At 32.1% G+C, this 15,147-nt stretch overlaps 2 protein-coding genes across 12 annotated transcripts; one reads left to right on the top strand and one right to left on the bottom strand.

Annotated features, from left to right (window-relative positions):
• Positions 1 to 8,968: 8,968 nt before the first annotated feature.
• On the bottom strand, positions 8,969 to 14,056 carry LOC123218709 (protein WHAT'S THIS FACTOR 1 homolog, chloroplastic-like). 11 transcript variants are annotated; one of them, XM_044640279.1, is made up of 3 exons: positions 13,912 to 14,056; positions 13,740 to 13,820; positions 8,969 to 10,281 (listed from the first exon to the last, which is right to left on the bottom strand). In XM_044640279.1, the coding sequence occupies exons 2-3, from the start codon at positions 13,754 to 13,756 to the stop codon at positions 9,033 to 9,035; spliced, it is 1,266 nt and encodes a 421-aa protein (XP_044496214.1). In that variant the 5' UTR covers positions 13,757 to 13,820; positions 13,912 to 14,056; the 3' UTR covers positions 8,969 to 9,032. The 11 variants fall into 11 exon arrangements, with proteins under 11 accessions (XP_044496214.1, XP_044496249.1, XP_044496224.1 ...); XM_044640314.1 differs by having other exon boundaries at positions 13,915 to 14,051; XM_044640289.1 differs by having other exon boundaries at positions 13,740 to 13,832; positions 13,912 to 14,041.
• On the top strand, positions 10,664 to 12,030 carry LOC123218757 (pre-mRNA-splicing factor ISY1 homolog). Its single transcript, XM_044640369.1, has one exon. The coding sequence runs from the start codon at positions 10,984 to 10,986 to the stop codon at positions 11,881 to 11,883; it is 900 nt and encodes a 299-aa protein (XP_044496304.1). The 5' UTR covers positions 10,664 to 10,983; the 3' UTR covers positions 11,884 to 12,030.
• Positions 14,057 to 15,147: the final 1,091 nt, after the last annotated feature.

Below are 15,147 nucleotides of genomic sequence, written 5' to 3' on the forward strand. Positions count from 1 at the left end.
TAGTAATTTAATATAATAAAAAAGTGATAATCAAATTATATTTTATATAATCTATCACTAAGATAGTTTATATATATTAGGTTAGATCAATTTGTCATGATTAGAGGTAAACCCAATAAAATTAAATAAAATAATATTAATTATAAATAATAGATTAAACACGCTATAAAATATAATGATCAAATCAAACATGGTCAAGGATATAATGTATAATATCTAATCTCTATGAGATAACGATCAAAATTAATATGGTAAAGAGATGGAAGTGTGAATTTTATAAATTATGGAGGGAGACCAGTAATTCCTAATACTTATGGGGTCTTATGGAAATTTCCTTAAACCAGACAACATCAGGATCAAAGTTCTTGAATTTGTCATTTTTTTTAATACCATACATAGTAATCTAATTTAAGCTTTGCACTTATCGCAGATCAAATTGTCGATTTTATTTTATTTTCTTATGTCATCACACGATTTAATTTTGGGGCCACAGTTACGTTTGGTCAATTACTTCCCTAATTTAATAATTTTCATTTTTATTAATTTAATTCATAGTTTATTTGTATGAATAATCTTAACACTTAAGGCACGAAAGTTAGACTATTTTGGTGCAATTTCAAATCAAATTGATTATCCAAAAACTTGACATAATGTCATCATCATTTTCCATGTTTGATACATCCCCTTTTTTAAGATATTGAGAAGGTGGCCAAAAACAATGAATATTCAAAAAAAAAAAAAAAAAAGAGAAAAATTGATATTTCTATCATATTGGATGAATCCAGTCTTTTCTTGTCACTTATTCGAAATGGAGGACAATTATCCATCTCTTTCTTAAAATTATAAAATGACACTAAAAAAATAAAATAAAATTATGTAAATCTAATTTTAAATATTTAATTGAATACTCAGATGATATTTTATAATATATTTAGCTAATTTTCAATTAAAGATAAACTAATATATAATTATATAATGACACATTATCTGAATACACAATTAGGTACTTAAAACTTGATATATATAATATAACTAAAAATATTTTTAATAAAAATATATTTATACTTTCTATAAATCATATTTCATTGGGTATTGATGTTCAACAATACAAATTGCTTTGTTTTTTTATAATTGTCATGATTCATTAAAATCAAATACCATACATTCTAATGTTACATGACTTAAGTTCTTTAAAAAAAAAGATTGAGAAGTGTTTTCAAAGTCCAAATCAACATTATTATTAAAAATAATGAGTTGGGTTGGTGATAGATTAGCTTAATTAGCATAAAAACAATTCAAACCAACACATTGCTTCAACCAAGGGCTTGCAAAATTCTATAATTATTATTTTAATAATTTCAAGGAGGAGGAGCCCTCCTTGAATCAACCTCTAATTTTATCATCAATATGTTTTAATAGTAATTAATTCTAGTATTACATCACTTCAAGATTTTATTCTCATTATCACCTAGAATATCATCATACATGTTACTTAAAAATAGATTATTAAAGTGATTAATATTAAAATACTCAATGTGGGTATTGACAATTTATAAAATTTTAAAATGAGTTTCCAATGATATCATAAAGCAGGGTTATTATTTTTAATATTTATAAAGATGGAAAAGGGATTGAAATTTTAGATGTGATGTAAAGGTATTGAGGGGTGATGTTGGATTTGATATATCAATATCTTTTTATTATTTATTTAAATAAAATTGGATTTTAATGTGTAAGTTGATTTATTATTATTACAAGGAATAAAAATGAAAAAGGTTGGTTGTGGAATGCACCAATAGAGCACATTTAGGCCAAATAACCATTTCCCACCCAAGGATTAATGTATACCCAACTTCCCATCAATTAATTATCAAAAACTTAAATGTCTATTTGTTTGATAAATTTTACTGTTACTGTTAGATGTAAAATTGTCACTTAACAAAAATATTTTAAAAAATTAAAAATTTATCTCATTGCCATCCCTAGGTTTAAAAGCTAATAAATTTTCCCATCCAAAGTTTAGAAAACTTACATTTTCCCCCTAAGGATTTTTCAACACGCTACTAGTGACCGAAGATGATGGTAAAGACGACGTTTTCCTTTCCTCCAGGCTTCTCTCTCACTCTTGCTCCAATTTCATTCATCATTAACTGAGGAAATCGACTAACGAAGATCGTTCTTATTCTCTAGACAATGATGCAATTCATTTTCTTCTAAGATGAAGACAAATCGCTTCTTCGTCTAAAAACGAACTATTCATCTTTATCAATTGATTTCTTCAGTCAATAATAACTGGAAATGGAGCACGGCTAGGAGAGAAGTCAGGAGGGAGGGAGAATGCCACTGTCAGCTTCTCCAACTACCAGCATGGTGGTTGAAAAAACCTTAAGGGAAAATGTTGATTTTTCAAACTTTAGGTGAGAAAAAATTTGATAGATTTTTAAATTTAAAGGAGAATTATGATAAATTTTTAGGTTCTTTAAATATTTTAGTAAATGATAAATTTATCTCTGACAGTAATAGTAAAATTTAATAGATTGATGAGTATTTGAGTTTTCGATAGTTAGCAAATAAAAAGTTGAGTAGGTAATAGTCATCTGGCTGCTTATTTATGTCGATGGGTCCTAAAACGTAGGTACTTAAATGAATGTGATAAAAAAACCTAGAGATTATTGGGATTAATCATCAACCAAAGCAAATTTAATTTAGATGTTAAACTCATTTCATCTAATTTTTATTAAAATGTATTCTTCTTTTCTCTCAATAAACTAAATTATTTAAAATCACATTACACTACTAAATACAGTAATTAATCCATGCTTGAGTTTGTTGTCATATATACATTAATAAGCACCCAACAAACACTATGCCAACCATGAACATAAATGACTTAATTCACAATTATAATGGCAAATCCTTAGAAAAAGGTATTAATCCGGCATCCCATATTTACATAAAATATCAAGTTTGGTTTGGTGGGGGCTCTTACATTAATACAACACTTGATTATACATAAAAAGAAACCAAGATTGTGGATATTTTATATTGATGTAACAATTCAATAATAAATACTAAAAACAAATTTTGGTTTGTGGGTAAGTTTCATTTTCACACATATATTGAAGAAAACTAGCTTGTGGGTGTTATATCCATTGATGTGTCAGTATAGCTACACGCAAAAACAAATCCAATTAATGGGTAATTCAATAATTAATGAAAGGACTTAAATTTGATAAGTGGATGATGGGGATATCTACCTTACCAATATTCTAAGTCAAGAGGTCTCCTATGCAAAGTAAGGCTAAAAATTGTAGCATTGTTGTTACTTTTTTATCTTTTTGATTAAATGTGCTGAGTTGAGGATTGGTAGTGGGTAAAGGAAAAGAGAGAGATAGGAAATGTGACACATAAGATTGTCTAATTTTGTTGACATAAATCAATGTATATATTCTCATATTCACATTCCAAAATTTGAGTTGAGTTGAAATGGGGCTGCAAAAACTAAAGCAAAATAAAAAATGGACAGTATAAAAGCATAGAATATCAATGGATTCAATCAATCAAAGACATGGGGGCCATGATGGGAACCCTAACTTTCTTATCTTTGTGAAAGGGAGCACTCATGTACAACTCCATCTAACAATTGATTTTGTTTTCTTTCTCTCTCTCTCCTAACAAATTTCTCTTTAATTTTAGACCCCACATTCCAACATCATAAGTCATCTCTTGACAAAATCCATGAAATTTAAACATATAAATGTCAAATTAGAATTGTGATAGGACCCATTTACTATTCCTAATTTAGTGTGAATCACAACTCGGCCTAACAAATATATTCAAAATGTATGACAGAATTGAGAGGAATAATATCTTATGTATATATTTTTTAATATATAATTAGATACATAAATTATATATCATAATGTAATTGAATGTTATTTTATCTTTAATTTAAAATCATTCAATTATATAATGAAATGTCATTTATATATCAAATTGCTTACCTAAAAGTATGTACTCATAGTTTCATTAAATTCAAACACATGAAATGGTACCAAACCTACAACTCATTTTTAAATCTATGGGAAGATTGTCACAGACTCAAAACAACTAAGTTTCTTGATGCCAATTTTCACTTTTCTTTTCAATAATTTCTACATAGAGAAAGTATAAGTTATTTGGAATAAAAACTATTTTGAGCTTAAAGGATTGTATTTAGATATTTTTTTCTTTAAACGTTTCTAGAAAGTAGAAATATAAAAATTTACAAGCTCTAAATTAAATTTACAAAATGGGCCACTTGTTTAGAGGATGAAGCAAGTTTTGGGTGTATAGAAACCTAATTTTAGCTTTGATGATGTGGATGGGATGATGCTTCTCTTATAAACTATGCACTTTCTCATTGTACAATGTAAGAGTAATGGGTAATATAATTTTCTTTTAGAAAGGTATGGTAGGTCAAGATAAGAATCTACAAAACCCCCAAAATATAAAAAAAGAAGAAAAAGAAGATGGTATAAACCATTCACCTAGAAATCCTATCTTACTCACACAATGCACTATTGTTATTTTTGCCTTTATGGGGGAATTTTAATGAGGTGCCATAGATTTGGTTTTGGTGGAGTAAGGCTAAAGATAAAGACATAAGTTATTGCTCATTTGAATCTAGAAAACCCCACTATGAAATGGAATATTGAAAAGTGTTCATCAATAAAGAAACCAAAAAGAGTTAAGGGAGCAAAAACTACTTGCAACATCTGCCTCTTCCACTAACTATTTGCCAAGACTCTCAAATCTTGCTCATCCCATAATGGGATCTTGGGGTTTGTGGTTGCAAAGCCAATTCCTCCATCTTGGGTAAAATCATTGTACCCACTTTGCGCTAAAGTGTTTTTTAATAGTGTTCTCATTTTTTTTATCTACTTTTGGCACCCATTCAAGCAAAAGCTAAACACTCAAATAATTCATGTTGTTTGGTTGAGGCAAGTGGTACACATGATATCTAATAGATAGACTGAAAGAATGTGTTGAGATTATTGGATTTCCACTTAGTATAGTTTCACATATTTTAATATTTCAAAGTTCATTCTCTTGAAATCATCATCTCTATCAAGAATAAAACCCAAAAAATATAAGCAAGTTAAAAGGCTTAAAACCTATCCTATGTTCATATATGTTTGTATATTTTAAGAGTTAGTGCATAGACTCTAAATTTGACCCTAATCATCTTTTCTATTTCTAACATATCCACCCAATTTAGATGATTCTGAAGCATAACCCCTTTGATACGTGTAAGCATCAATAATTTGCACATATAGATTGAAGTCTAGATTTTTTTTTTCTTGAAATTCTTGAATACCCTTTTCAAAAAGTTGAAAATTCTAACAGTGAAAGAGACAGGAGGTTGAAATCAAATTAAGGTGACAATACAAAGAATGAAGAATCAAAAGTGGACCGAATCAATGGATGAAACATTTGGTACTATCACCATTATATGTGTGCAATGGACAACAATTTATTGCACAAATATAAGGTAAATTTGGCCCACCCATAATGGCCCTTCACAAAATTTGTCCCTAGGAATAAAACCTTAGTTGTGACTCTGACTCCATCTTACTTTAATAAAATATGGGAAACTGGGGCTGGCTAATGGCTATTCTATTGGGACTTAATTTGATTTTGAAGGCTGCGTCTGGACCGTGTTCCACATTTTTGACTAATTATTTCTACTTTAAATAATTAATAGATAATCCCACCATTACTTTGTTATAATCAATCACAATTGATTAATTAGTATTAATTATTATAATAATAATAATAATAATAGTGTTAATCAATTACAAGTTGGATGGATGGTTCATAGTAATTTGACAATGTGAATGCTCCATTTCTCCCACCCCTTTTGTTACTTTCTTGTATAGGCTTTGGAATATTTATGCTTTTTTAGCTAACAAAGTGCCATTATTATCAACTCATATAGGTTTAATTATTTTACAATTATTAATGCTTTCTGGGATCCAAAAACTTCAAAAATTGGCACTCAACCCCCATGTTATTTTAACTGGGTTTTTGAGAAATTATATAATTTTTTTTTGTTTTTGAGGAACATTAATGATGATGCTGTGTTATGGGCCCATTTCATTCATGTGAGAGGGGTCAAATCAAGTACACTGTTTGTGATGAAAACAAAATGGGAATACGAAACAAGAAGACAGAGGTGAGCTAATAAATAAGATAGGAGAGAGGGGTCATAGGACCCATAATGAACTGTAAATTTTAATTAAAATAATAATAGAATTATTGAAAGGGATGGCATGTAATGTCATGTCATGTCCCCATCATTGAAATTGGCCCCCTATCTTTAACTTATTATTGGGTTAGGTATGTTAGCCGGTGGGGAATGTTATCTCCCTTTTTATTAACTATTAATTTCATATCCAAAGCATGAGAGACTCCATGCCAATTTTGAATGGATGTGACCCTTTGAGAAATTTGTGTCATTGAAGTAACCATTCATCCCACATTTATTAAACGGACTTAGCGTAAAAAATAGTTTGAAAGGTATAGATTTGAGATTCTAACCATCAGAATTAGGGTTCAAATCTTTTTTTATAATATTTCAAGATTAAACTCTGATACAGTAATTATAAAATTGATCAATGAATCCAAAGTTTCACCTGCTTAGTAAATATATGTACATGTTCTTCTCCCCCTAAATTAGGGTTTGGTGGAGATGATACACACGGGAAACATTAATGAGCATTCAAATTACCTTTCTGCTTCTTGCATTGGCAATATATAATTCATTCTTTCTTTCTCTCTATGGGCCAATCAACTGTGTTTGGACCCAGTAAGGCCTACATAAGGAAAAGCCAGCCCAAATATAAATGAAGCCTGTCTGATATGGACTGGGGTGAGCCCACATATTTTATTTAATATTTATATCATTTTTGCTTAATTAGCTCACTTTCCTTCGATCCTCTTGCATTATAGAATGTCAAAAGTATTTTACATAGCAAAGCTATAATTCAGCATGTTTATAAATGTGTTATAATCTACTCCACTTATGCCCTTGTTTCAAGCTCAAGAAACAGGCAAGTCCCCCATCCTTTCTTCTAGATTCGCAATTTTATAGAAAATTATGAAGTTTATACAAATTTGATAAAATGTGAAAACAAATCTAATAAAAAGATCAAAACAAAACATTATAAATGATACATTTGACAATTCAACTAGTGACAAAATAAACAAACTATATGCTTTCTTAATGTATTCTTCATTATGTTTTCAAAGCCTGTTTTTAGATAGATGGTTAAAAAAATTTTGTCCAATGTCATTCTATATTTACATCATTAGATGAGAATTCATAGATAAACGAGATAGCTGATGGAACACCATCTTGTCTCAATATCATAGAATAATTTGTAATGCAGTTATCTTTTAAAAAAATGTTACACATACAAAGCTAAAATTCTAACTTATGTGATAGTTGATTTGAGAACATCTTTTTATCTATAGATGATGAGATAAGTGAATTAACTTGTAAAATCAATTACCACATGAATAAAAATCCCAACTATTTTTTGCATTGAGTTATCCATAGTATGAAGATTTGAGTGAAGATGTATTTGCAACTTCAGTTCTAGACTCAACAAGTTGGGAATTGGGAACTAGAGGGTTTCGAGATAAAGTGACTACACTAGGGCAAGATGGAAGACCATCACTAACCATGTTAACATGACAAAAACTAAGCTTGAGAATGAGGTTTACAGGATATCTAGCGACAAGAACTAGTGCAAGACAGAAAATCGTCACTAACCCTATTAACATGCCAAAAAAAAAAACACTCCTAAGAATAGGAAGGCTGTATATGTCTTCTATCATTATGTAGCAGCAAGAATTTATCTCTCCTAGCACTATATGCAACAAAGGACATTTATCTATCAAATTTGAACCATCATAAGCTTCTTTGAGGAATAATACTTATAGCACCGTTACTGGCAATACAAACTATTCCATGATACTTAAACAAACAAAGAAGTAATCTATGCAGTAACACATACTCTGAATAAAAAGCATCCAACTAAGCTGATGCCATTCTCTTCTCCACTGTTAACATATTCAAAATGTTCAACAAATTGTGATAAGCTACTCCACACTTGCCCTCATTTCAGGCTAAAGAAACAGCCACATTGTCAATCTTTGCATCTACATTTCCAATTTCTAGAAGATATATATGAAGATTATAATACTTTGAATGTCAAATGTAAACTGCTAGAGGCAGCAAATTTGACAATTCAACCAAGAGAGAAAATTAACCATAGGCTTCTAGAACGTATTTTTTAAGTGTAAGAAGCCTGATCATAAAATTAATCATGAGATGAAAATGAACAATTTTCAGATATTTCAATAACAATTAAACTTGGTAGTGGGCTTCTGTTTATTCAGAATTCAAGAGAGTCCTGATTTATACTTGAATTGACAATGGGAGATTCAAGGTTCAAGAAATAGGTCAAAGTTACTTCATATTTCATTAATGCTAAAAATTTGCTCATAAATCTTCTTGAGCATCACCAACCCTGCAAAAATGCCAAAACATAGTGTCAGGAAGGAGAAGTTGTACAAGACTTCCCCAACAGAAACCAGTGTTAGACAGATCATCACTACGCCCATTCATGCCAAAAGATAGTCTTAAGAATGAGAAGGTTGTGCAATACTTCTAGCAACAAGAACAAGTGCAACATAAATGGCCAACACTAACCTATTACTATTAAGATATCAAAAGGTAGTTCAAGAACATGAATGGTATAGAGGAGCTGAAAAACCATTTTCTTCATGTTCAGTCCATCCAACAAGGGGTTTATCATCCCTGACACGTTGTACTACGCATTTTGTCATTTTTTTAATCTTTTCCTCAAACTAGTTTTTTCATTAGGAAATTTATGAAACCCAGTAAATAACTGTTAAATTAACCAACCGATTTGCTAAACTGGTATATAACAACAAATGAAACAAAAAGTTTCAGTAACAATCTATAATGAAGGCATCACAGTACAAGAATTTATCTCTCTCCTACCAGTAAGTGCCATAAATCTATCATTATGTGACAACAGAGGACATTTATCTATCAAACTTGAACCATCATAAGCTTCTTTAAGGAACACGGTACTTCTAGCACCTTTGTTGGTAATATAAAATATACCATGATACTTAATCAAACAAAGAAGCAATCTATGCGGTAACAGATACTCTGAATGAAATGCATCCAATTGGGAAGATGTCATTCTCTTCTCCATAGTTAAATTGAGGAGTTCATGAAGCACAGCCACCACTCTTTTTCGAGCTTTTGGATCTGCTAATTCATATCTCCTCGCATTCAAGTATGGAGAGGGGAATTCCATTCTCTGCCACCTCTGTAGTTCCTCGAGGTATCTCATGTTTGGTCTAAAACCAGCAGGAAAACACATCTTAAAAGCAAAAGGACCCAAATAGTTACCATCTTTTGTGATCCTAACCTTCTTTTGAGCTCCACTGGAGTTCAAAATCCCTTTGCGTGCTAACCTTTCCTCACGTGCAGTGAATGCCAATGAAGAGTCCCAATTTTCCAAATAAAGATAAGCTTTGCCGTTGAATTCTTTCACTGAAAAGAACTCTGGGTACTTTGGAATCAATGTCTTCTTAAAGTCTTGAGGCAAACCCAATTCTGAGTCTATACATTCAATCTTTTCTAAAGGTATCCTACAGTCAACAGACATCATTAGCAACTTCCTTAGATTCTTAACCAAAATGGGTTCCATTAACGCTCTTGCTTCAGGCTCTTCATTGGAAATCTTTTTAGCCTTTTCAGTGAGAGTAACAAAAGGAGGGCTTCTATCACTGCCACCACCAACATGGAATATTGTAGGGTACTTCTCAATGATAGACATGAAGTTCCATTTCTGAACAAACCCAACTTGCTTTTCAAGGTCCCGGAGAAAGAGAGATTGGTGCTTTTGAGATTGGATGATGGACTTGAGTTGCAATATTAATGATGGCTTCTTTTGTAAGTCAATTGCTCTGTCTAGTTCATGATCTCTGTGGTATATTTTCTTCTTGGGTCTCCATCCACCACTTGATTTTTGCTTCTTTGGAACCCACATAGAACCTGATTTTTGAATCAGGATTGGAGATGACAATGCATAAGAGTCCAAAGTTTGGTGGAAGAAGGACAAACCGGATCTTCTGTACATGATGTGGGAACTATAAAGAATGTTCACTAAGAAAAATAGTTGAACAGTTAATCTGCAAAAGTTGTAGCATTACAAAGACGTGATCATTTTCTCTTCCAAATATTCTATTCTAACCAGTGACATCTGCTCAATAGCTTAAACACTGCAATAAAGAACAGGAAAAATAAAAAGCAAATTAATGGATTTATGTTTATAAAACATCAAAACTTGTAAACCAGTAAAGAAACAGTAAGTTTCAATGATATAAAAATACTAAAAAGTAGAGAAGAAAGTGCGAACAAAAAATTATAAGTGTTTCACAGTTCTACCAGAAAGAGAGTGTTTTTCAGAAATCATCTTCACCTATTGTTGGCAGAGAGGTTCATGCGATTATATATAATCAAATTTGAGCAGTTTACCATTCATATGCAATTAGTAAAATAAATCAACTTGAACCCAAAGGCTCTCCTAATGAACGTATTTGTCAGGATGACATAAGTGAATTTTGTTGTAAGGTCCTGTTTGTAATTTGTCATTAGTTAAGGGATCTTTTTGTTATTGAATTCATTTGTTGCTTTGTAATTCTTGAGGGGGTTTTCGTGATTCAAAGTTCATGTAGCAATTTACCGGCCTACATTTGGAAACTTTGATTTCGTGGTGAATAGACACAACGGCAGCAAAATCCAGTGGAAAGTAACTTGTTAGCAAAACCCTAATTCTCCTTGAAATCCCTCTTCTCTGTTGAAGTTTGGGTTCAGAATTGTGAAACCAAACCATGGCTCGAAACGAAGAGAAAGCTCAGTCCATGCTCAATCGATTCATCGCGTTAAAGGCTGAAGAAAAGAAAAAACCTAAAGAACAACGTCCATATCTAGCCTCGGAGTGTCGTGATCTCGCCGAGGCCGACAAACAGCGCCAGCAAATCATGCGCGAAATCGGCCGCAAAGTCGCCGAGATTCAAAACGAAGGCCTTGGGGAGCACCGCCTCCGCGACCTCAACGACGAGATTAATAAACTAATTCGCAAGAAATCGCACTGGGAGCGACGAATAGTTGAACTTGGCGGGCCTAATTACACTAAACATTCTGCGAAAATGACGGATTTAGACGGAAATATTGTTGATGTTCCAAACCCTGGCCGGCGTGGCCCTGGCTATCGGTACTTTGGGGCGGCAAAGAAGTTGCCAGGTGTAAGGGAGTTGTTTGAGAAACCGCCTGAGTTGAGGAAGAGAAGAACCCGGTATGATATTTATAAGAGGATTGATGCGAGCTATTATGGGTATAGAGATGACGAGGATGGGGTTTTGGAGAGAGTGGAGGGGCTTGCGAAGGTGAAAATGAGGGTGGAGGCAGAGGAGGAGTGGCGAAGGATGGAGGAGATAAGGAGAGAAGCTAAGAAGGCCGTCAAAAGTGGGGAAGTGGCAAGTGTTGGGGTTCTGAAGGATCTATTGTTTGAGGAGGAAGAAGATGTGGTGGAGGAGGAGAGGAGGGAGATGGAGAGGGAGAAAATTGAGAAGGAGAGGGAGTTTGTGGTACATGTGCCATTGCCAGATGAGAAGGAGATTGAAAAGATGGTGGTTGAGAGGAAGAAGATGGAATTGTTGAAGAAGTATGCTACTGAAGGCTTGGTGGAAGAGCAGAATGAGGCAAAAGCTCTGCTTAACATTCACCGCTAGATTAAGAGAATGACAATGTTAGTAAGATTTTGTTTAGCTGTTGTGAAACAATAGTTGCTTTATTCAGTTGAATCCTTATGCTTTTGCTTAGTTGATTGGAAATTTGTTGATATAAATATTATTTTTCTTATTATATTTCCTCTACTAGAATAGAGACGAGTGTTCTAATTTCTGCGCTTACTGATATTTGTACATGGAGGCTCTTTCTACTGAATGTGGACTTGGAGAAATTCTAATTGATATTGAAAATACAGAATTCAACTTTTCTCCAGAAAGTTAACTTAGAACAACAAATATTGATGGAGTAAAATTCTAAATCTCGGGGGAGTGAGATTGAGGAAGATTTTGGAGTTACTCCATTAATGTTGACTAGTGCTTCTTGCAGTGAGGATATAATTATTACATGAAGGAAGCACTTGAAAAATTATAAAATTTAGAGTGAAAGTTCTCTTCATCATTCCCTGAAAGAGAACTTAAATGTGATAGAGCCTTTAGTTTTGTGAATTTATTTTAGAGTCTTGTACTTGGAGTGGGCTGAATGAGAAAGAGCAATCTTTCTTGCTAGTGAGAATTTTAACGAAGCAACCATCTTTGCCGCTGTCCATAGCATATTATATAGCCATTACAATACAAGATTGAGTATTTGGATTGAATATGTGGTGTTGGAATATGATTGATCTATGATACGAGTCTGCAAGATATGTTATGATAGAAAATGTTGAGATGCATAATTTGATCCAATTGTGAATTTGGAAAAATTCTGATTAACTGGGGAGGTATTTTTTTGAAATGATTCAGTAGCAAGGGACTGAAAATCTTTTTAAATTTTGAGGATGAACTTTCTTAGGGGCATAGGATTGTAGTGCTCCAAAATGATTTATATCTGAATTTTGATAGAGAAGAAATATTGTGTAGAGCAATTTTTAACTTAGCCATATAATTTTACAATGGCAGTGAGTGGATCAATATATGTGAAGCTGGATTTCCTTGTCTTAAACAAGAATGTCTTTAGGGATTAGGTTAATAACCTTTCAGCCATATACAAAAGAAGGAAATTTAAATAGAGAAGGTGAGAGCACCCATGTGGTTATGTGATGGAAAAGGAAAAAGGAGGAGAAAGCCTCCCTGCCTCCAGCAGGAAGAGAGGAGTGAGAAGCAGTGGGGTGATCAAGAAGAGGAAAGAGTGTGGTGAAAGCACCCATGTGGTTATGTGCTGACTGAACAATATGAAACTGAAAATTGTTCCAGTTTTTAGATGAAGTATTAAAGTTTAACCTGTTACATGGATTCTCTTACAGCATTCAGTGTTAAGAAATGTAGCTTGAGATGTTGGTTATGCAGTTTTCTTAGATGTGGCTTAACTTTAGGACTAATTGGAATTATCTTAAATTTTTAACCCTTAATGAGTTTTCAGTGTGAAGGTTTCTGTCAGCTACTTTTTTCCTGTTACAAATAGGAATATATTTTCAGTGTTATTATAAGATTGGATATCATTCAATCACGTTATGATATATATAAATATGTATTTATTTATATATTTAAAATGAATACGTATAAGATTGTGTCTTTTAAAAATATGAGTCATTTCATTTGTTCCAAAAAAAAGTAGTCAAGTTATTATTATTATTTTCATATAAACTCAAATGAACCATCCATATTGCCTTTTTCTACAGTTCACACCGTACTTCAAACTCCAGAAACAACAAGTACTTATATTGCAGACTTCCAAACAAATATATAATCATCTACTTCAACATTTTATATCAATAAACTTCTAGGTACTTTCGGCAAAACTATTGATGCTCATAAAATTAGCAAGGTCCCATGTGAAAGAAGGAAACAGATATAGAACGTACAGTAATAGCGATTCCATCGTCCTGGAGAATGAGAGAAGCGTAGGTGCAAGCAAGCTCTCCGGTCGACATTTTTTCTTCTTTCTGCAAATAACACTAACAAGAAAAGTGAAAATGAACATATTCATAGATCCTATCATAGTAAACTTTGCCGAAAAATACCAATAAATACTACCACAGTCGGAAATTAAGCGCCGGAGAGTATTGAGTTATGGGGCGAAGTTGTAAGTTCTTGTAATATTAAGCCCTAAATTTCGGATTCATATAGGGTCGGTAAACTTACGTCTTCGGACTCTGGAGTCAGCCCAACAACCAACAAAAGCCAGCCTCTATATATTTTCATATAAAATATATAAAAATGACAACATATTGAGTCAAGTTAATTTAAAGGAATTTATAATAATAATAATTATTTTATTATTATTTTGTAATGGGAAACTCAATCCAAAATTGTCAAATAAGTAAACTTTAAAATACTGTAATTAGATTTATAATCACTGTATTGATTCGATTCTAAGTTAATCAATCTCAATTTTTAACATAAGAGAGATTTATACTAATCGAATTCTTAGCTTTCATAGATGAGTTTGGACTTATTATTTTTAGTTCCACAGTTTTTAATAATATTTTTATGATTGTATTTGCAAATGGTTAGTTTTAAACAATTTAACAATTTGAATTAAAGAAAATTGCATAGCTTAAGAGATAATAACTGTTGACTTAAAGAACTTTTAAAACTAATAAGATAAATTTGACACAGAAAAATTTTCCCTGACAGTAATTTAAGGTGCCATATGGACACTTTTAGCCTCAACAAATCAGTTGAATGATACAATTATCAATGTTACACATGGTATATATAGTCATGGTGACACATTTGGACCCAAATCTTAATGCATGCATATTTCATATTTCACCCAAATGTCATAAGCACACAATCACATCAGAAATCAACGGTGGGAAAAAAATTAAACAATAAATTTGTCGTAAATTATACGTCCATGATAAGACTTTTACCAATTGGTTTGACAGACTGGTGCAGAAATACTTGTCATATTCAATGTTTTTGCAGGCCAGGCCGATCAATTTGTCTCTTTACACTCGGAAATGTCGTCTATTCAAGTATAAGTGTCGCTTCATAAATAAACACAAACACCCATCACAGTTTGCTCATATATATTATTTCCTCACACTTCACCAATAGGCAGGCAACACTAATATTTCTTCCTTTCCTCAGTCATGGCGCAATATGACCACCAACAAGCTCCCGGTAAGTCAACCATTTAGCGCTATTGATTTTTTTTTTTTTTTAGTTTTAAGATGACTTAATTAGATTTAATATCTCAAATTTAAGTTAAAAAATAAGAGAAAAAACTCTGTTTAATATCCTTATTAAATAGGCGATTAAAAA

The sequence above is a fragment of the Mangifera indica genome, chromosome 1, assembly GCF_011075055.1.
Source record: "Mangifera indica cultivar Alphonso chromosome 1, CATAS_Mindica_2.1, whole genome shotgun sequence".
In the NCBI taxonomy this organism is placed as follows: Eukaryota; Viridiplantae; Streptophyta; class Magnoliopsida; order Sapindales; family Anacardiaceae; genus Mangifera; species Mangifera indica.

What these genes read in the sequence shown, in the direction of transcription:
- LOC123218709 (XM_044640268.1), bottom strand. Translation starts at nt 13,876, where the DNA reads ATGATAGGATCTATGAATATGTTCATTTTCACTTTTCTTGTTAGTGTT. An exon ending in ACGATGGAATCGCTATTACT is followed by an intron (nt 10,282 to 13,739) that starts GTACGTTCTATA and finishes CAACTTTTGCAG; the next exon opens with ATTAACTGTTCAACTATTTT.
- LOC123218757 (XM_044640369.1), top strand. Translation starts at nt 10,984, where the DNA reads ATGGCTCGAAACGAAGAGAAAGCTCAGTCCATGCTCAATCGATTCATC.